Source organism: Cebus imitator, unplaced genomic scaffold (genome assembly GCF_001604975.1).
Source record: "Cebus imitator isolate Cc_AM_T3 unplaced genomic scaffold, Cebus_imitator-1.0 Scaffold12, whole genome shotgun sequence".
Lineage (NCBI taxonomy): Eukaryota > Metazoa > Chordata > Mammalia > Primates > Cebidae > Cebus > Cebus imitator.
In genome coordinates this window covers 775,784-798,381 of record NW_016107327.1, presented here as the reverse complement: position 1 = coordinate 798,381, position 22,598 = coordinate 775,784, and the positions used below count along the sequence as shown (strand labels likewise).

General features: G+C 34.4%; 1 protein-coding gene across 2 annotated transcripts in view; it reads right to left on the bottom strand.

The window, feature by feature from the left end:
• The window catches only part of DSC2 (desmocollin 2), a 33,154-nt gene that overhangs the window by 8,023 nt on the left and 2,533 nt on the right, over window positions 1–22,598 (bottom strand). For both annotated transcript variants that reach the window (XM_017498035.2, XM_017498030.2), the window contains exons 2-11: window positions 16,611–16,695; window positions 15,103–15,302; window positions 14,030–14,149; window positions 12,397–12,552; window positions 10,580–10,724; window positions 9,502–9,668; window positions 5,890–6,024; window positions 5,151–5,336; window positions 2,923–3,179; window positions 2,654–2,796 (exon numbers count right to left, since the gene is read on the bottom strand). In XM_017498035.2, coding sequence (XP_017353524.1) covers window positions 2,654–2,796; window positions 2,923–3,179; window positions 5,151–5,336; window positions 5,890–6,024; window positions 9,502–9,668; window positions 10,580–10,724; window positions 12,397–12,552; window positions 14,030–14,149; window positions 15,103–15,302; window positions 16,611–16,695 — 1,594 coding nt within the window. The remainder of the gene's footprint in view (window positions 1–2,653; window positions 2,797–2,922; window positions 3,180–5,150; window positions 5,337–5,889; window positions 6,025–9,501; window positions 9,669–10,579; window positions 10,725–12,396; window positions 12,553–14,029; window positions 14,150–15,102; window positions 15,303–16,610; window positions 16,696–22,598) is intronic.

The window sequence follows — 22,598 nt, the reverse complement described above, 5'->3', positions numbered from 1 at the left end:
TTACATTTATCTATAATGTAAAAGTTACAATGGCAAGCAGCCACAAGCTACGTCCTCCGGAAATGTTAAATGAAAAATATTATTCCTTTCATATGGGTTGTACAAACAATTACTGCTATTAAGATGTGTTTATTCATTTTCTAAATTATTACTGCATTTTATTAGAGGTGAGTTTTGGCTGATTTGTGAGAGGAGAAAGGAAGAGCGTGTGAATGAGGACACTTCTAGTATATTTAAAAGCCCAAGGAAATTCAAGGAGGTGGAAACACATGTTATACACACCCATGATCTGGAGGCAATGACAGGGAAGGTAGACAGGTGGAAACTGACACAGAAGCAGGAGCTAATAGTCTTTGAAAGCCAGACTAGGGAGCTTAGAGTTTGATGGAAACATAGGTAGCACTTAGGCTTTGGAGCAAAGCAATTGAAGTTATATATTTAAATGATTGTAACAAAAATAGTATATGGGAATATTCAGGAGTAGAAAATCACTTGAAAACTGAAATAATCACTGTGGGGTGTAGCCTAAGTCATGCATCTATCTATATACTCAATAGAAAATTACAGGATAACTATTTTATGTAAAGCATAGTTGCAAGTAACCATCTTCTAAAAGCTGGAATAATACAATAGAAACAATAATCTAAAGCTCAACTATATAGAGGTGTTACCTGGGTAAAACTGCCAACAAAATTTAGATTAAGAAGTTGAGAAGGAAAGAAAATTTGAATTTAAAGCTTAAGAAATATATATCTTTAGGAGAGGGGAAGGCAGTTAAGACCAGAAGGCATGCAGGAATGTGTGGGCAAGTTTAGACATAGAAGCCTTGAGAAAGAGTTTTAAAAAGAGGAAGCAATTGCTGTGGAGGTGTAGGAGGGTGGGAAGTGAGCATCAACCCAAGAAATCAGTATTTATGAGGAGATGTTTTCATTAGGGAGTGGCAGGGAGGACCCAAATGAAATTAGCCAGTATAGATTTTAGAAAAAAGTTTTTTAAAAAATGAAACACTTGTGTATATTCTCAGTTTATTCAATTCACAAAGCAAAAAGATGTGGAATTATTCATTCGCAGTTCCCTCACACAGACGTAACACAAATGACTCCCACCCTCTTCAAAAGAAATGAATGGGAACAGCCTCACTAAACATTTATTCTATATCACAATGGTGATTAGCAGTGCCCCATCTCGATTCCATACAAATATTTGATTTCTCAATCATTCGAACTCCTCTGCAACAGAGGAGAAGGTAAAGTTAACGCCAGAATCTCTAATTTCAGACAGCAGTTTATAGACAGATAAGTTAAAAATTCCTGTCCAAAATTAGAGATTACTGTTAAAAACATAAATCCATTATGTTTTTAACAGTAATCTCTCAAGTACTGTTAAAAACATAATGGATTTGAGTTTCATGTTACTTTTTTTCATTTGCCTTTGACCAAAAAGTATTTATTGGCAAAAAGACATGAGAAGTTGAGGCCTTAACAGTCTTTAATTAAAGACAAATCAATAATGATTACAACTTTACCAGTTTAATAAATTGAGTCATTTCTCATTAATTTATACAGAACTGGAATACATAAATCATGTTCCAAAATCACATCTAAATTCTAATTTTGCAGGTTATAGCATAATAATGTATGTTTATTATAGTTAGCATATTTATTTTACAAAGACACAAAGTTCAAATTCATGTTACAGAAATTATATTTTATGCACCAAATGGATCTCATATATAATTGTTATATGCACAGTTCTCTAAATTTTATAGAATGCACAGAATTTTACATTTTATATGATTATATGAATTCATAGTGTTTGTCTCTCTAATTTTATAATATAGTATTTATTTACCATGGTCATAAATATACCATGATTTATTTTTCTATAATGTCTTTAATCAGAATTCTAGTCCCCAAGTATATTGTTAGGTTCCTGTAAAAAGTTATAGCTGTTTTCCAGGACTGCATTATGTAAGTGTGTTCTCGCTTTAATGAATTTTCCTGCCAAAGTGAATACTTTAAGCAAAATAAGTAGATAAATAGAAACAAGGTTTTTTTAATTTTTTAATTTTTTATTTTTTGAGACAGAGTCTCACTTTGTCACCGAGACTGGAGTGCAGTGGTATAATCTCAGCTCACTGCAACTTCCACCTCTCAGGTTCAAGTGATTCTCCTGTCTCAGCCTGCCAAGTAGCTGGGATTACAGGCACCTGCCACCACACCCCCCTAATTTTTAACATGTTGGTAGAGATGGGGCTTTACCATGTAGGCCAGGCTAATCTTGAACTCCTGACCACAAGTGATCTGTCTGCCTTGGCCTCCCAAAGTGCTGGGATTATAGGCATGAGCCACTATGCCTGGCTGAAACAAGTTTTACTGAAATAATTCTCTCAATTTTTAATAATTTTACCTTTAATAAATTATGGTTTCAAGTGTTTCTATGAGTAAATTATTTTATAATTATATAAAAAACTGAGAAGGCTATTAGAAAGTAGACATGAGTTAACAAATTATAGTAAACTTCTTACTTTATATTGAGAGATATGATAACTGAGAGTGTATGTAGCTGGCTTTACAATGTATATTGTTGGCTTAAACACTGAAGATGTTTGTAGCCGAGGAAGTATGTGCCTGGCTTAAAAACAAATTCTTACTTTGGTCTGATGCAAGGATTGTAATATTATATATGCCATTTCTGATGGTCTCTGCCTCTCTATCCAGGCTTCTGAAAACTTTGATTGATCCTGTATTTTCATCAACGGTGACCCATCCTGTTGGATCAGTTAATTTCTTATACCTGTTGGTAACAAATTAAAATAATAAAATTTATTATATGCTAAATTGTAATAACTGGTATCAAAATAAGCTATAAATTTTTAAAACACAGAAAACTTGGAGTTAACGAAAATTGAACAGTAAATACCTTATGCCACTGCTACTTCTTGTTTCTGGGTCATACGCTTTATATCCATTGCTTGTTGTCCCCACTGCTGCATTTTCTTTCATGCGAACAGTTTGTATTGGAGGGTTACACTCAGGGCCCTCATCTTGATCTTCTACATTAACAGTAACTGTTGCTGTGCTCATGGCTGATCTTGAACTAGCCTCTCTGGAAAATGGAGCTTCATTAACTACACCAATTTGCACGATCACCTGTTGCTTTTCTTCATAATTCAATGGCTATAAAAGCAAATGTATTGAAAATCAGATGAACCCATTCACTATTTGACAACACTAAAGAGTATATATAATGTTAAATTTGGAAATATGCAAGTGCTGTGTTGGGAACAACCATGAGAATATGAAACATATATCCAGTGATATGCTTTGGCTCTGTGTCCCCACCCACATCTTACGTTAAATTGTAATTCCCAGTGTTGGGGAAGGGACCTGGTGGGAGGTGACTGGATCATGGGGGTGGATTTCCCCATTGCTGTTCTCATGATAGTGAGTTCTCACAAGATCTGGTTGTTTAAAAGTGTGTAGCACTTCCCCCTTTGCTCTCTCTCCTGTTGCTATGTGAAGATGTGCTTGCTTCCCCTTTGCCTTCTTCCATGATTGTAAGTTTCCTGAGGCCTATCCAGCCATGCCTCCAGTCCAGCCTGTGGAACTGTGAGTCAATTAAACTTCTTTTCTTTATAATGCATCCAGTCTCAGGTAGTTCTTTGTAGCAATGTGAGAACAGAATAATACACCCAAAAACCCAGTGGTGGTAGAGAGAGAAGACTCCTCCCACTGATTCAGTTCTTGGGTAAAGCTGGCAAAAGGGATAGAAAATTGTTTTTCAACTGTAAATTTAAGATAAGTAGTATAACAGGTATTGATAGAGATTTCAGAAACTATTTAATGAGGGTCCCTAGATGTTAATACATGAGATACTCCTTTAGGTGGTTCATACTATAACCAATAATTATTTATTATTAATTATATTCATTTATATTCATTTATTATTAATTATATTCATTTAATCATTAATTAATGATTAATTTTAGGACAGCTTGTCTTACCCTCCTAAGATGAATACAATTATTTTTACCTGGTTTGAGGTAGTGAAAAAAATTGGTAAATTTTTTAAAAATGTTTTTAAGAGGAAAAAGACAAGAAAATACAAAGCTTAGGGGCATCATATTTTCTTTTTTTATGTGTCTTCCATTCCAGTTCTTATCTTAGAGACAAGAACACATTTAATAAAAGATTTTATTTCATCTTCCCTGATATGTAGTTGTAATGAGAATTAGTGAAACCGTGTCCTAGAAGACAGAAATTTTTTTCAGGTGTTGGACTTCACACAGATAAATTTCCTTCTCAGAATATCAAGGATTAGGGGAGGGGTTAGGTGAAGAAAGATTTAAACGTTATTTCTTTGCTATCTTAAAATAAAGAAAATGATCTAAAAATAGCTGATTTTCATTATTGTAAGGAAAAAGGATTCATCATTTCTTAATCCATGTTCCTTAGAATATGTACAAAAGAAAATGCACAGACCCACAGCAGAACCATGTTCTAGTTAAAGATGCAGCAGAAATAAGTCTATAAACGTGTCCAAGACCAAAGGAGCTCAGATTGCTTTATGCACTAACCCTGGCTCCTGAATTAGCAGTGAGTTCTTCTCAGATGCTGTAGAATAGTATTAGAAAGAAGTTTTAGAATTGTTTACATCTTTGAATGATTGAGGATTTTCATTGTGAACCTGGATGCTAAGGATGCAACATATACTGAAAATGATGAACAAACCTACCAATAACCTCTCCATGGGGCTGACCAAGAGTAGCCCTTTATTTGGTAAAGTCAATAAGTAAGTGAAGACTCCTTGACCGAAACACAGAAAAACTGGGCTAGGAAAAGTCCAGCATTGTCCCATGGTCTAGTTTTTCAACCATTTAGAGATATTGTTAAAAAATAGATATTGTATTATATTAATTTTTTTAAATCATGTCTTAATAAAGATAATAAAAAACTAATATATTCTTTCCATTATATATGAAGAACAGAGCATTTGCATTTTGTATGCAAATTATATATCTATTTTATTCCTACCTTTATATATCTATTTTATTACTACATTTATCAGAATTCCTTTCTTTCCATTAAACTCTAGCATGCTATTCTATGATATTATAAACTACAAATAATGTTCTAATTTATTCTTACCTTAACCACACATAGAATTCCTTCATTGGTTTTGGGATCTGTTACAATTTTAAAATTTCCATTTTCATTGCCCTTTAAAATGGTGTAATTAGCTCTCCAATTAGCAGTATTCACTAAGTCCTTATCCTCAACAGTAACTCGTAAGATTTCCACATCAACTGTATTTTCTTTCACTGATGTCACATACTAAATAATAAAAGCATACAAAAAATTTCATTAGTAACTCTCACAAAAATAGAACACCATGTGAAGTAAATCCTATTCTTCTAATTTCCAAAGTACCATGTTTACATGATTTTTAAACCCTAACACTATGCAACATTTAATGGCATTGAGGAACTTCATTTGAAATCATGAGGGATAGATGGAGATGTGCATTTTTTTTGTTTTTGAGGTGGAGTCTCACTCTGTTGCTCAGGCTGGAGTGCAATGGCACAATCTTGGCTCACTGCAACCTCTGCCTTCAGGTTCAGGCGATTCTCCTGCCTCAGCCTCCTGAGTAGCTGGGATTACAGGCGCCCGCCACCACACCAAGCTATTTTTTGTATTTTTAGTAGAGACGGGATTTCACCATGTTGGCCAGGCTAATCTCAAACTCCTGATCTCAGGTGATCTACCACCTCAGCCTCCCAAAGTGCGGGGATTCCAGACATGAGCCACCGCGCCTGGCCCGAGATGTGCACAATAAGCAATTAACACTGGTCCATACATTTTTCTTTAATGAATATCACACACTTACAGAAGTACGAGTAAATGTTGGCAAGTGGTCATTTACATCACCAATATTAATGATACAAGTTGAAGTTGTCTGCAGACCAAAATATTGACCATCCATATCTTGTACTTTTATTTTTAACTGGTATTTATCAATTAACTGAAAACAAAAAAAGAATTTAATTATTGGGTGAAAGCACCAACATTATAATTGAAATCTTACTTTATCACTCCATATTTTTCTTGCACTAAGAATTTAAGAAGTATATTATTACAATTCGCAGCATTCATGTATTAGAAGAACTTTCTCACATTAGTAATTTTTCTTTTCTTTTCTTTTCTTTTTTTCCTGAGATGAAGTCTTACTCTGTCGCCCAGACTGGAGTTCAGTGGCACAATCTTGGCTCACTGCAACCTCTGCTTCCTGGGTTCAAGCCAGGCAGGAGAATTACACTAGGAATTTTTAATTAATTTATGAAAATTGAATAGTTTCTCAAATTTAAAGTGCTATTTACTTACAGAATACAGAATCAATTGGTTTTGTCTTTATTCGACAGAAAAAGAAGAGCTATTGCCACAGGTGCATTTAAAATTGCCTGATAATTAATCAAACCCTTTATCTCCTAGCCAAAGTATATCCTTATGTTCAAAAAATACATAGCAAAATTATATTGGTCTTCTAATAAAACAATAAAATGAAATTTCTTCCTGGGAAAAATGTAGATTTTAAGGGTTTATGTTAGATTTATTAAGAGATAATTTAAATTGATATGAAGATAAAGGTCTGGGGCTATGTATTTTTTTTTTTTTTTTACCTTTCTGTAGAAAATAAAATCTGGCTCTTAAGGCTTCCATTTATCAAATATTGTTGAAAACTCATCACTACCTTAAAAAATGTTTTTAAACATCTAAAGCATTTAAATATTTTAAAGTGTTTTTCCTTGTAACTTTCATTTATCATAAGTGATTGAGATACGGAAGTATTAAAAACAACACAGTAATAATATCTTCTGGACTGAGCATTAGGAGACTTGCGTTCTACTTCCAACTCCAAAAATAACAGACATAATCTTGGGCAACTGGAAAATTCACTTTGTCTAGGCTTTGTCTTTTATAAAATGGTGATGCTTACCTTTCCTATCTAATTTATCTCTTTTCATAAGACAAAATAATCTGTCAAAATCTATCTTCACCTTCTACCTAGAACAGTAGCCTTCTCTTACAAATATTCTTCCCTTAATTCCATCTCCTCTGAAACTTTCTTTTCCTCATGCATTATCTAAACTGAAAAAATTTCTCTTGATCCTGCTTTTCATACATAATTTTCCAGATTTACTCCTCCCTCATAACCAATCACATGTGTAGATTTGAAAAATAATGGCCTTATTTTAACTGAAATTTTTTAAAACTTCATGTTACTGTACTTTCAAGAATGAATACATATCTTGTTTATAGTAAGCTAAAATTTATTGGAAATAATCAACTGGTTAATAAAACTAATAACACAAGGAAATGAAGTTTGATACCCTAAATATTAATTTGTGTTATCTTCAGATGGGAGAGAAATTCTGGTGTTTAAAGGGACTAAAAGGTTGTAGGCAACTGAAGAAAACTGGAATCCTGAGGTTAAAAAGTTAGTAGAGAGAACCACTGGATAAACTCCCTCATTGGACAAGTGTTTTCAACTGACTGTTTCAGAAGAATCTATTCAAAGAAACGCACTTCTGTGATTGTTTGATTTGGGAGCTGAACAAGTTGTTGAGTTTTGCTCTTCCACCCACCCCAACCGCCCCCCAACCCCACAGAGCACACTATTTTCACATAGACATCTATGGCTATTCAGACTACAGTTTTATGAAGATATTTTGTCAAACATAAAGTTAACCTGTCACTTCAAGGAAAACAACTATTTGTTGCCAATGATAAATTGGAGTTTTCAAACAAACATGAGAATTTTGTAAAACCTTTACCAACCAATGTGATACCAATGGAAGTACAGAGGTGATCTTCTTGATATTATTTAATGAAATGTGTAAATATTTGGAAGCTTTGCATTACTTAGTGAACCAATATTTTCCAAATGACCAATGCACACTATAGCATCATATATTGATAAAATAGTCACTCACAGTGTAAAATAGAGCAATGGGTTTAAATGTAAGAGTAGAAAAGGTCATTGGTGAGGCTTCAGAGTCTGCATTATCAAAAACATTTAGGAAACTAGCCACTCCTTGTCAAGTTTCCATGCAGTTCCAAAGAAGAATATCCACAATGATCTGTAATTACCATCAAAATACTCCTCTCTTTTCTAACTTTACACCGTGTCAGACTGCCTTTATATGCTCCAGCTAAAACTACATGTTGTAACAGACTAAATGCAGGAGATATGCAAATCCACCTGTCTTAAGGAAAATATTAAAAAGGTTTGGGAAAATGCATAACAATGCCATTCTTCCTGCTAAATTGTACTGTTTTGGAAAATGTACTTATTTCCTAAGTATAAAAAGCAAAAAAAGTAACAAGTTTTACTGCTATTTTATAGGAATTTTAACTGTTAAAATGTAATAAATTTGTTATTTTTAATATTTAAAATAATATAAATTTCAAACTTTCCTTAGCTTCAAACATTAATGAGGTAATATGGATAAATACAACCCACATAAATAAAAGATCTTTGGGATTTTCAACAATATTTAACATTGTTAAGGGATCTTGAGACCAAAATGTTTGAGAACTACTACTCTAATCCATGAGGGATAGAGAAAGGAAGAGAAAATTAATCTGAAGATTTAAGATTTAAGACTCAAATAAAATACCTGATAAACATCTATTACTATATTTTAAGATTAAGGATTATAAATGTAGTAAATAATGACACAGAAATTGCTATAAGAATTTAGATGAATAATGCTTAATGGAGGAGGAAATAGTTAAATAACTAAGTGAATGAATTACTAAGCAAGGGTATCATAGTAGAAAGAGACAGAATATAGATATAAAATAATGTCAGAGGTAATAACAAGCTTTGGGAAGTGATGTGATTCAGCAGGGCCAAGAGACATCAAATACAATTTGGAAACAATGACTCCAAGGCGACAATAGGAAATGATTAATGGAGAAAGAATGTGTTAATATCTTTTTAACTAGAAAATATGGAAAGGAAAATATGTTTGGAAGAAAAGACAAGTTAAATTTTAGATGTATTACATTTTAGTTACCTCTGAAACATCCAAATTAAGATTTCTAGAAGTCGATTGAAAATGGGAAACCAGAGATTAGAGAGACATACACTGTCTTTTCATCTATGTAAGAGGTAGAATGTCGATGAGATTGCTGAAGAGATAACAAATTTCTGCAATTTAAAATATTCACCTTCATATTTGACATTTTCTGTTTTAATACTGTAAATACGTTTATATTAGGAAATTTGATTGCATAAAACATACAATTCAGAAAAGAATGAATTAGTTCAAAATCATCATACTCCAAAGTTATCTAGTGACCTCTATTAACATACATAAAATAATGTTTCTAAAATGAGATTCAGAACATGCTTTTCCAAAACACATCTGCAGGAGTTATACAGGTACCACTGAATAGTCACGTTATAGTCAGGTTTTATTAATGTTTACGTTACCTCTCTGTCTAGCTGAGATGATGTCGTGGTGATCACACCTGTAGATGGATGCATAGAAAATAGGGTGGGTGATGGTGGCACCTGCCCTATGATGGAGTACTTCAGGCGTGTGTGCATCGTGTCAGGCTCATCTTTGTCAGTTGCACACACTTGTCCCACAGTAGAGCCTACCGAAAAGAAGGTCCTTTTTAGTCTCCAAAATGTTCACATATTCTACGTTCCCTTTATCTCGCTCCTCTTCACCCACCTCAAAGAAGTTCTGAACCACGTTATTATATAGCAAAGTCATGGCCTTTATAAATTTGCAGGCCTCTCCATAAAGTATCACTTTCTTTCAAATATTCTGGTGTTCTAGCATTTTGGAATTGGGTGATCATATTAATATTTACTGTATTTAATGTATGATTTTTATGATACTATCCCTCCATGACCTATGTATTTTCAGACTAAACAATTCTGATTATTCTCTAATCTTACTCTATTTGTAAGCCTGTGCTTAGATTGATCATAGAAGTCAGTTTTCTCTAAAACTTCACAGTTCACTTAGACCTTTCTAGAGGAGGTCTTCAAAAATGCATTCCAACTTTTAGCTAAAACAGAGCATTTCACAGGACTGAGAAAACGTTTGTATTATTCTCATTGACTTTAATCATCATGCCCAGAACACTGGGATTCATTGAATCCTAGAGAACATCAGTACGTATTTTTAAGACTACATCTCCAATTAGTAAAAGATTTATTCTTTTTGGACTGTGTTCTCTTACATACATACAGCATAACATTTATTAACTCCTATTTGCCAGGCACTGTGCTTGGCATTTGCTGTGTATTGTGCTTCATTTAATCTTCGTAACAATCTGGCATATTGATAACCCATTTTACAGATGAAGAAATTAGGCTTGCCTAGATTAGAAAACTTGCACAGGGTCACACAGCTAGTGAAAAGCAAAGTAAAATTCTACTCAGAGTCCCTTGTTTTTTCCGCTGGGATGTGCTGCTTCCCAGTGGCCATAGTGAAACTAAATGTATGAGCTGAAACACAGTTAATTTGTCATCTATTGTCTAAGGAGGTACTCACCTACTCTGCTATTTTCCAAAATTGTAAAAGTGTAAGTTTCTTCTGTAAAAATTGGGTAGTTGTCATTTTCGTCCTCTATTTTGATTAGTAAGGGCAGTGGAAGTTCTGGAGTATATCCATCTGGAGTTGTTGCAAAGGCAATTAGCTGTGAAGAGAGTAAAACAAAAAGAAAAGTGAAAATAATCTTTTAAAATAAGGTATGGTTCAAATTCACTTTGGCTTTAATTTGGAGACTGTTCAGCACTGCAGCATGAGTCATTTCACCATTTGCTATTGTTTTGGGATATACATATAATTTTAATGATAAAGAGGTACCTAATTTCATGATTCAATATAGCATTTGATGTTTAAATTTATCATAGATAATTTTAGTTTCCTCATTCTTGTTATACTGTTGTTCATGAGTATAACAATTTTTACTGTTATTTTCCCAGTCTTAAAGACTTTTTTTTTGTTTTGCTTTGTTTGAAAAGTTCAGATGCATGCATTTTAAATACAACTTTCTGGATCTTTCTAAACTTGGGATTCTGTAGGATTACATATTCTTCAGGTACAGTTAACTGGGATATTATCCTATTTTCTACTGATGAGGATTTTAGGCATATCAATGGTTAGTTACATTTGGGTAAGTCTTTTCAAAAGAATTTTTAGTTTAAAAAGGGTGAATTAGAAATGAAACAAATAAATAGTGGTAAATTGCGTGTGAAATGTAGTTTCATATTTTTTGTTTTGTAATATGAATTTCTATAACAATTTTCTCTTAACAGCTATCATAGAAAGAGCAGAACACCCTAGATACTTAGAAGGTCAGTATATGGCAATGCTAAACCTGAATACTTTATTCAAAGCTCGCCTGTCTTATTTGATTAATTTGGTCTTCTAATGAATAATTAATTCATCCAAAATAGACATAAAATAATTAAAACTGACTTAAGCAAACTGACCAAGTCCTGTTGGGAAATCAAACCAGCATTAGGTTAAATTATTTCATATTAACTCACTTTCCAGCATAGGAAGTTAACCAGATGATTAAAGGACTGAGTAAGCTTTGGTAAGCACTGTCACATTCCCTACCTGTTCCCCATAAACTTTCTCCCATTGCCAAGGTACTGCAGCTTACTTAATGACCAAACCTCATTTACCTCCTATGGTATCTCCATACCATAAAGAAGTTTACAGATCTTTTTGTGCCAACTAAATAACTGTTCTTGGCCAGGCACGGTGGCTTAGGCCTGTAATCCCAGCACTTTGGGAGGCCGAGGTGGGCAGATCACCTAAGGTCAAGGCAGATAGATAACGAGGTCAGGAGTTCAAGACCAGCCTGGCCAACACGGTGAAACCCCATCTCTACTAAAAATACAAAAAAATTACCAGGGCATCATGGTGCGTGCCTATGATCTGGGCTACTCAGGAGGCTAAGGTGGGAGGATTACTTGAACCCAGGAGCCAGGGACTGCAGTGAGCCGAGATCATGCCACTGCACTTTAGCCTGTGCAACAAAGTGAGACTCCATCTCAAAAAAAACAAAAACAAAACAAAAACAAAAAAAAAAAACTGCCCTTCAAAGTGGTTCTTTTATGGGGAAAAAAATAAATAAATAGTAAAACCATAATACCAGGAACCATCTAGTGGAATCCAATATTATTTGTTCTATGAAAATACTTTTTGCTTCAAGTCAATTCTGTGCTATCAGAGAGTAGTAGTCAGAATGTTGGTGACAAGCTCAGAAAACAGAAAAGGTTAAATGAATTGCAAATGAGAGACAAAATAGCCAAGCATCATCATTACTAACACAGTACACACACTTTAGACCTTACCTCAAAAGATTCATACTGTTCACGATCTACAGCACGAGTACAATACAAGTTTCCAGTGTCTCTTTCCACGTAAAATAAATTCCGAGGTTCTTGGTCAACTCCAGGACCTCTTATGGAATAGTATATGGTATAGTTTTGTGCTGTGTCAGATTGAACCTAAAAAGTAGGTATTATACAACTGAGACAAATCTTTATTTCAGCAGAACTTCCATCTATATATTTATGAAATTTCATTGCCACTTTATTAGTTTAAATAATTGTCCTCATTAATTTATTAATTATAAATTTAAAAGAGCAATAAAATAAGAACGTCCAATTGATAAATTTTAAGAGCAAACATGATTAAAATAATGTAGTGCTTCTTCGTTCTCCAGAATAACTATGGGACTATTTTACTGGCTAGATGGTATCTATACATGGAAAAAACACTTAAGAGATTTTCCTGTCTTAGAAAACAAAATATTCTGAGCATGGAAAATTATTTTGTTGTCAGTGTTTTAAAAAACTGAGTTTTTATTATATGTGACATAATATTTAAGACATGGACTTTAAAGTGTACTGTCTGCAGGACAAAAATGGGGACAATAATTTCCTTAATGAGTTTTTGTTCTTTCCCAATATCTTCCTTATTATAGGAACTGAGTGAAAAAAAAAAAAATAATAAGTGAGAATAGAAATGGAATAGTATTCTGGAATGTGTGATATTCTGGTCTTTGATTGAAAAAGCAAATTTCTTCCAAGCTGTGTTCATTCTGTCAGTAACACCTTGACTATCTGCATGTCAGGTTGACTGACTCAGCCGTTTCCTGACAATTTCTTTCTCAACTTTAATATGATCTTCTCCTAGTTGTGTTAAATTTGCTGGTGGGGTATAAAAAAGGGGTTCTCCCTTGCTATGTCAAAAACTGAGGGAAAATAAACCCAAGTCATAGACTGAATGTAGTAGCAACTACTAGTAGAAGAAGCCAAGAAGACTTGCTGGAGTTTGTACTGAAAGTCAAAAAAAAAGACAGAGAAAAAGAGCCAGGCATGGCTGGTTTATACCTGTAATCCCAGCATTTTGGGAGGTTGGGATGGGATAGGAGAATCACTTCAGCCTAGGAGTTCAAAACCAGCCTAAGCAATATAGTGAGACTTCATCACTACAAAAGAGAGAGAGAGAGAGAGAGAGAGAGAGAGACAGAGAGAGAGAGAGAGAGAGAGAGAGAGAGAGAAATGTGGATCCAGTATGATTTCAGATGTGGATTCAAAAATAAGAAATAGAAAGACAGAAGGACCTATGTGTCTTCCTCCTTCATGGCATTTGGCCTTTCATCCAATTTTATCCTTTATTATAAAAGAGAGTTTTGAGTTTTCTAGGCTATTCCTAGGCTTGGTGATATGCTGATATGATAATTCATTAAGGAACCACGTGTTTGAGTGTTTTATGACGGCCTTTGCATGACTGAAGCTGAACAAAAGTATATGCAAGCATAACGAGATATATTTATACCCTTATATGGAAACATATTATACACATACTCAGTCACTCATATACTTATATACGACCATTATAAATAACTTCATACTCAGTGTCATAATGTTAAGAGATTGAAACTATAGACTTCCACAGCAGGAAGAAAGAAAACTGTACCTGTTGAAGGAAAAGAGGAAAAGGACCCAAGGAGTTCTCTAGCATTGAACAAGGAATGGGAGCCCATCTTCTCTTGGCACGTCTTAGAACTTTTTCTTTAGTATGTCTTTTCTTTAGAACCTCAATTTATAAGACAGAAAAAAATAACAAAGTCAATGACTACTTTATTCTCAAACATGAAACAATGACACATTTTTCTCCTATCATGATGATTAGCTGGGGAAGGGTAAGACCACGGGAGTGCTTGAAAACCAAACTAAACATCAGCACTGCAAAAAGATAATGAAGAAATAACTGTCCTAACGGTTATCACAACAATCCTATTGGGGAAATGATTTGGTGGAAATATGGAAGAAAGAGAGATGGAACTGGAAGCCTGGAAGCAAAACTGGAAAAAAAAAAATTACTTTTGCCACATTGCCATGCAAAAACATGGGAGAGAGAGAGATGCAAAGAAAATAAGTGTGTATGTGCCCTTCTAAATTTAGCACAAGCAACTTCCACTCACCAGCAACTAGGCAGAGCCAGGGGACCAACAGAGAGATCTGTGTCAGAATGAGGAGAGAAACACGATGACAACTCTCAAACTACTGCAGTGAGGAATGGCTAATGGTTGAATACAAGTTATTTTGATCTTGGGTGTCACAACACAACAGCATGCATGTGGTCCAGACCTCCTCCTAAAATAGTAATCTACTTTTAAGACCACAAATTATGCTAAAATGAATGCGAAAAAAAAGTTTTTCTTTATCCAGAGATAGAGTTTCAAAACTTGTTGTGAGAAATCCATTCTATGGTAAAGCTCAAAAAAATGCTGCTTTGTGTCTAATCTCAGGTTCCCATGCTGTGCCTTCTCCCAATTTCTCCTTTTATGTCCTAAATGAAAAGGAATAATTGGAATGAGCTATGTTGCATAGCCCTTTTCCTTTGAAACACTGTGAATTCACCTCATGGGTTTCATTCTTCTATAAGCCAAACTATAGCATATCCTTTCTGATTTCCTATCTTCCCTGGTAATGTTGGTTACGTCTGAAGAAAAGACATCATTTCTTCATTTATGTAGCCTTGTATACCTTCGTTTGATGCTCCAAAAAGACAAATATTTTCTTCTCTTCTTGGTTCTCAGTGTTGGAAAGTAATATGGTAAAACTTCTTTTCTCCAAGGACAATAGAATAGTATTTGTTGTATAGACTGAGCCATCTTCTAAAATGTGGAAGTCAGGATCACTTGAATGAATTAGATTTGCAGATTTAAAGCACTCTTTCAGGTTAACTGTAGAAAATATGCACAGCAATCATTTGTAAAGTAAAATATAGGATATAGTTTTAACAGTAATGCATGCATGTGGGGAGAGCCAAAAACTTCTAATTAATTATACTGACATTTGTAAATTTTTGAAGGAACATATGAAACTATATGGTGAATTAAGTTGTGCTTAAACACATAAATCACTTCTAATACCTACTTAACATTCTCTTAAAGAAGAGATATTTCCTCTGAAGCAAACACATGTGAGCTTCAGTGTTTGACTATTTAAATCAAAACCAAAACAACTTTTCTCTTCATCAACAGAAATAAACTATACAGTAACACCTAAGAACACCTGAAGTTATACAGAGAGAGGAGAGGACTAAATTTTAGCAGACTAAAATCGGCATTTACTAAATGGAAATATTATGAAATTCTTTATATCTATTGCTAAACAGTCATCACATTTTATACTATCATTGATCTTTTCATACAGAGTTATATGAAATATTTTGATAAAAAATATGTGGAAGTAAATATAATACAAAGGGAAATATTTAAGAATAAAAATCCAAAAACAATATCTTTAAACTGAAAAGGAAATAGTTTCAATACGATTTCTCAATTTTTTAGAGGCAGGTTAAATGTATTTTCTAACTTTCTTCTAATGTAAATGTTAGTAATTATTACTCAAATGAAGTAATAATTTTTATCTACTTCATATTATCATGTTTTCCAAAAATAACAATATTCCTTTCATTAGAATGATACCACATGTATTGCAAAGATGAATATACTATATTAGATTTTTTTACTAGTCCCAACAGAGTTACCATGCTAAAAATTACACTAATTTTAAAAGATCACAGCAAGTCAGGATTCATTTTATGTGTGTGTTTAATTTTTTATTTTATTTTATTTTAAGTTCTTGAGTACACGTGCAGGATGTGCAGGTTTGTTACATAGGTAAATACGTGCCATGATAGTTTGCTGCACCTATCAACCCATCACCTAGGTATTAAGCGCAGCATGCATTAACTGTTTTTCCTAATACTCTCCCTCTCCCAATCCCACCCCCGGCAGGCCTCAGTGTGTGTTGTTCCCCTCCCTGTGTCTATGTATTCACATTTTTCAGCTCCTACTTATAATTGAGAATATCTAGTGTTTGATTTTTCTGTTCCTGTGTTAGTTTGCTGAGGATAATGGTTTCCAGCTCCATCCACATTCCTGCAAAGGACATGATCTCATTCTTTTTTACAGCTGCATAGTATTCCATGGTGTACATGTACCACAGTAAATCAGGACTTATTACAAATTTTAGGACTTCCTTACCTCTACCAACAAGTTTCTTGGCATCTAGTTTGGAGGGAACATGTAATGTTACATTTTTGCAGGCTTCACTGGCAATTATTAAGATCTAAAAAATGAAGAAACATCAAATCAATATTATGCAGAGAAAGAAACCTTTAATATGTATATAATTTATATAAATTATAAAATTATGTATTATATATTATTAAAAGGCATGTAATACTTATATATAAATATTATATATTGATTGACTACTAATTAAATATTGATTTTAAAATATTTTATTAAATAGAAATATACGAATTTATATATGATTTATATAATTATCAAAATAAAAACATATTGGAGAAAGAAATCAGGAAAAAGTATATCAAGGGGAAGAATAAAACAATATACCGAGTTCTAGCTCCCTCTTGCAGAAAGCATGTAAACACAAAGAATTATGTATGCTCTTCAGCTTTGTTTCCTATGCTATAAAACAGATGTAATAATAACTTTGCTGATTATCCTCAGTACAGTGAGGATCCAACAACGACCTATGTGAGAGAGTGCTGAAAACTGTCAGGAAGGCAGCACAGGTGGATACATAGGAGAAAGAAACAAAACCAAATTTACTGAGGTGGCAAACTGTTTCAATAGATTTTCATTGCCTATGAGATATGATACCAAATCAATAATATCCTAAACAAAAAATCAATGCTGGGCCAGGCATAGTGGTTCACATTTGTAATCCCAGCACTTTGGGAGGCCAAGGAGAGTGAATCACCTGAGGTCAGGAGTTCAAGACCAGGTTGGCCAACATGGTGAAACCTCATCTCTACTAAAAATACAAAAATCAGCTGGGCGTGGTGGTGTGCACCTGTAATCCCAGCTACTTGAGAGGCTGAGGCAGGAGAATTGCTTGAACCCGGGAGGTGGAGGCTGCAGTGAGCCGAGATCGTGATGTTGCACTCCAGCCTAAATGACAAGAGCAAAACTTCATCTCAAAAAAAAAAAAAAAAGGCAATGTTTTTAAAGACAAACATTAACTTATTTCCATGAAGTGATTTGGAGAGTATTTATGTGTTACTCCACACAACAGGCACATAACTTTGAAATATGAACTTATTTTGAAGGTGTATCTTCTCATAAATAAAAGTTAAGTTCATTTTAGAAAATAATTTACTTAAAATTTTTTAATGGTTTAGTGATTCTTGGTGAAACAAGTCCAATGCAACATATACATAAACACACTTAAATTTAGTTCTGTTCTGTCTAAAACTTTACAATGAATGTAATATTAGCCCAAGTAACCATTATTATGGTAATAATGGTGGAGAAGATGAAAAATGGTTGGATTAAGACAATTCTTTGAATAACAGTACCCTGGACATCCATCCATTCATTCATGCATTCAACAAATATTTGCTGAATGTGTACTATGTGCCAGACACAGAGCAGTAAACATGATCCTCATGAAACATTCAATCTAAGGGTAAGACATATTTGCAATTTCAATAAAGTAAGAGAAATGTAATGATAGGGAAGTACAGGGAGCTACAGGAGAGCAGAGGGAACTAGCAATATCTAAAAGCCAGGTGAGATCACCTGAAGAGCAGCTACAAGTAAACCAGGCTAAGAGGAGGCAGAGCTTAAATGTTGCTATGAACAGAATGGCATATGTGAAGGCCTAGAGATGACATAGACCTGAAGAATAAATCTGGAAGGGTTGATGTGTGTATCAGAACAGAGGCAGAAGTTTAAAACGGGCTCAGAGAACTGGGTGTGGGCCAGATTTTGAATGGCAATAGCAAAGTGCATGGATCTTTTTTCCTAACAATAAAAAGAAACTAAAGATGTCAAGCAAATAAATTAAATAAGCAGCTTTATACTTGAATATGATAAATCTGTCCAATGTGGAGAATGGCAATAACTGTCATTTGCAATAATGACAGGCTAGATAATTAAGAAAGCCCTATGGCAAAACTAACTAAAAATGATATACAGTATAACATTTTTTAAACATTCTAAAGCATCTAAACAACCTAAAGCATCTTAAAGCATCTAAAGAGCTAACAAAATAGCAAGAAATTGCTAGGCCAAAACTGAAGATAAAGCTGGAACACAGAATGGTAGGAGGAATCCAGGAACGACTTCTGATCTGCAAAGATTTGACTCTGCTTTGTTGGCGTCTGTAGAGAAGGAGAATGAGAGCAAAGCACAGCACCCACCTGAGATCTAAGAGGATCCACTCCACATTAATCTGGGCCCCAAATGCTAAATCCTCATTACAAATTTAAGCCAGAAGTAAACTGGCCCTTGCTTGGAACTATGATCCACACTCAAATCTTTTGCTTGGTCCAGAAACCTCCAGCCATGAATTTAAAGAAGACTTGACATGTGATCACCATCGTAGATGCTGAAAGGCACTTGACCAAATTCAATAACCATTCTTATTGATTTTAGCCTCAAAAAATAAGAATTTATAAACACTTTTGCAATGTGATCTTTAAAAATTACAACACAATACCAATGGGATAGCACTAGAAGCAATATAATTAAACTCAGAAACAAGATATGTGTCATCACCATATTTAGTTTATATTACATTAAAGTTATATTTGCAAGAAGATATTAGATAGCATATGAACTGAAAAGGAAGATGTAAAAAAAATCTCTGCACTTGATATGACTGTTAACCTGGAAAACCCAAGCAAATCAACCAATACATTACTATAAAACAAGAGAAGACTTAAGTAAGCAAGCAGAAATAACCATGAAAATATGGAAATTATTAGCCTTCATATCCATAACCAAATCCAGTCAGATAATATAAGAAATCATTTTCAAAAGCAATAAAAGTTGAAATGCCAAGGAGTAAATTTAACAAGAAACATGCAAAGCCTATTTGAAGGAAACCTGAAAACATCTCTACAGGACAGAAAAGTACGCTTGCAAAAAAAAGGAAGAAAAAAAATCAACAATATATCTATATCTATTCTTACTAAGTTAAATTACAAATGTTTTGATACCATTAAAAACCTCAATAAAATTTTCTCTGGAACTAAACAAGCTGATTTAAAGGTCATAAGGAAAAATTTAAAAATTAAGATAGAAAAATTATTTATTGAAAAGCTATCAACCCTAGCAGATATTAAAAACTGTATAAAGTCTCAACAACTAAATTCATGTGGTACTGACATATGAACAGAATGATATTTGATGCACAGGTATTGGAAAGGAAGAGGTAAAACAATTTCTGTTTGCATTAGATATAACTGTATAAAGTCCATAAAGGTTGTAACTTTGAATTATACACACCAATAATTTATGAGTTTCTATTTATATCAACATTCTTGCCTACACAGCATGATATCGAACTTTTGGGTGTTTGCCAAGTGTGAAATCACATTTTAATGTAATTTTTTAATTCATATTTTGAGTGAGATTGAGATATTTTTATATTTTGAGAGCCATTTTACTACTTTGTGGATATTTTTACATACATGTTCATGTTGCACTTTTTCTTCTTTACTTACAAGAGGTCTTTATGTATTAGATTAGCCTTTAAAAATATGACCTGTGATTATTTTTTTTCCAGTTATCAATTACCTTTTGACTTTGCTTGTGGGGTTTTTGTTTGGTTAGAGTTGCTTTTTGCAATGAAGAAGTGTATATATATATATATATATATATATATATATATATGTATGTATGTGTGTGTGTGTGTGTGTGTACTTTTACATCATTGATTTTCTCAATTTTTTTTTATTTTTATTTTTTCTTTTTTTAGAGACAAGTTTTCACCATGTTGGTCAGACTGGTCTTGAACCCCCGACCTCAGGTGATCTACCTGTCTCCCTCTCCCAAAGTGCTGGGATTACAAGCATGAGCCACCATGCCCAGCCAGATTTTCTCAATTTTAATTAATTGGCTTTTGAAATCTAAGTCATAACTAGGCCTCATGGACTCCAAGTTTATGTAGGAATTTATCATGTTTTCTTCTATTATCTGTAAGGTATCATATTTTACACTTAAAACTTTCATCTCTGGAATTTTCTGTGGTGTTCTGAAAGAAGCATAGATTCAATTTATCTTTACACTAATATATATATCCTCAATCATGTGATATCTATCACAAAAGAGCTTTCGGTCTAGTCATATACAACCACTATAAAGGGAAAAACAAAATCTACCAAAATTATACACCTTTTTTGTTGAAAACAGTCCTGCTCTGTTGCCCAGGTCAGAGTGCAGTAGTACGATCTCAGGTCACTGCAACTTCCACCTCCTGAGTTCAAGTGATGCTCCCACTTCAGTCTCCCAAGTAGATGGGATTATAAGTGTACACCAACATGTCTGGCTAATTTTTGTATTTTTTTGTAGAAAGGGGCTTTTGCCATGTTGCCCAGGCCAGTCTTGAACTCCTGAGCTCAAGCGGCCTCCCAAAGTGCTGGGATTCACAGGCGTGACCCACTGCACTTGGCCTAATTTACAAGCTTATTTGTCAATGGCATTATTGGTAATCTGTCTTACTGATACACCTGCCCGTATATGAAATGACATACATTCAAGTTTACTCACTGTCACATTATTTGTAATAGCAGAAGTGACAGAAACAAGTGAATAGATCCATGAACTGTCTTTGAATGCAGATTTAATGGAACTTGATGGATTAAGGAAGGAGAGCAGTGAGAAAGAAAAAACAAACAGGCTTCAGACTTCCTGCTTGAGGAACAGGGATATGGTACTGGCACATACTGAAACACAGTACACTAAAAGAAAAACAACATTGTTTGGGAAGATAAATGTTGTGTCACACATCACAGTCAATAGAGAGATACAAAAGCCTATTGTTCAATGAAGACATCTGAACTAGTAATATTAATTTAGTATATGTTGGCAACTGTGTGATATTTTAAGCTATAAAAGTGCATGAAATGCCCTAGGGAAAGAGCGTAGATTCCAAAGGACAGGACCTAGAACAGAGCACCAAGAGACATCAGCATTTAAGAGTGGAGGAAAAAGTAGTCAAACTCATAGAAGCAGTAAATAGAAGGGTGGTTGCCAGGGTAGGGGAAACAGTGGTTTGCTGTTTATGGATATGAAAGTTTGGTTATGGAAAATGAAAAAGTTCTAGAGATCTGCTACATAACATTGTGTTTATAATTAACAATACGATACACTTATAAATTTGTTAGGAGGGTAGATCTCATGTTATGTCATTTTCACCAGGCCAAAAAAAAAAAAAGACGAGAGAAAGAAGAAAAAGATAAGAGGCTAGGTAGGGAGTCAGACCCTGAGTGGTCAAAAAGATTAAAAAAAAAAAAAAAAAGGAGTGAATCTCAAGAATAAGGGCAAAAGCTACAAGGTAGAATCATATAAAGAATGAGCCATTTGGATTTAGCTTGGGAGAGCCCCAGTGATCTTAGAGAGAGAAGCTTTATTAGGTGTTTAGCAGGAAGACAGAGTTCAAGTGGCTGATCCAGGTGTGGCTTGAAAAAACATTAGTAAGAGAGGAGAAGCTGATTTGGGGAATGGAGAAGGATTACTTGGGTATGTGGGAAGGAGATAATGTAAAGGAGATCCCACCCCCTACCAAAGTCATTTCTTCCCCCCTCCACCACCCCACTTTTGATATAGGATTTCACTCTGTCACTAAGGCTGAGATGCAGCGCATGACCAGGGCTCACTGCAGCCTGGACCTCCGAAGCTCAAGTGATCCTCCATTCTTAGCCTCTCTCCAGTGGCTTAGACCACAGGCGCGCACCCCATGCCCAGATAAAATCATTCTTAATAATTCCTTGGCTAGGCACGGTGGCTCACGCCTGTAATCCCAGCACTTTGGAAAGCCGAGGCAGGCAGATCACGAGATAAGGAGTTGGAGACCAGCCTGACCAACACGGTGAAACCCCATCTCTTCTAAAAATACAAAAATTAGGCAGGTGTGGTGGCCTGTGCCTGTATTCCCAGCTACTCGGGAGGCTGAGGCAGGAGAATTGCTTGAACCTGGGAGGCGGAGGTTGCAGT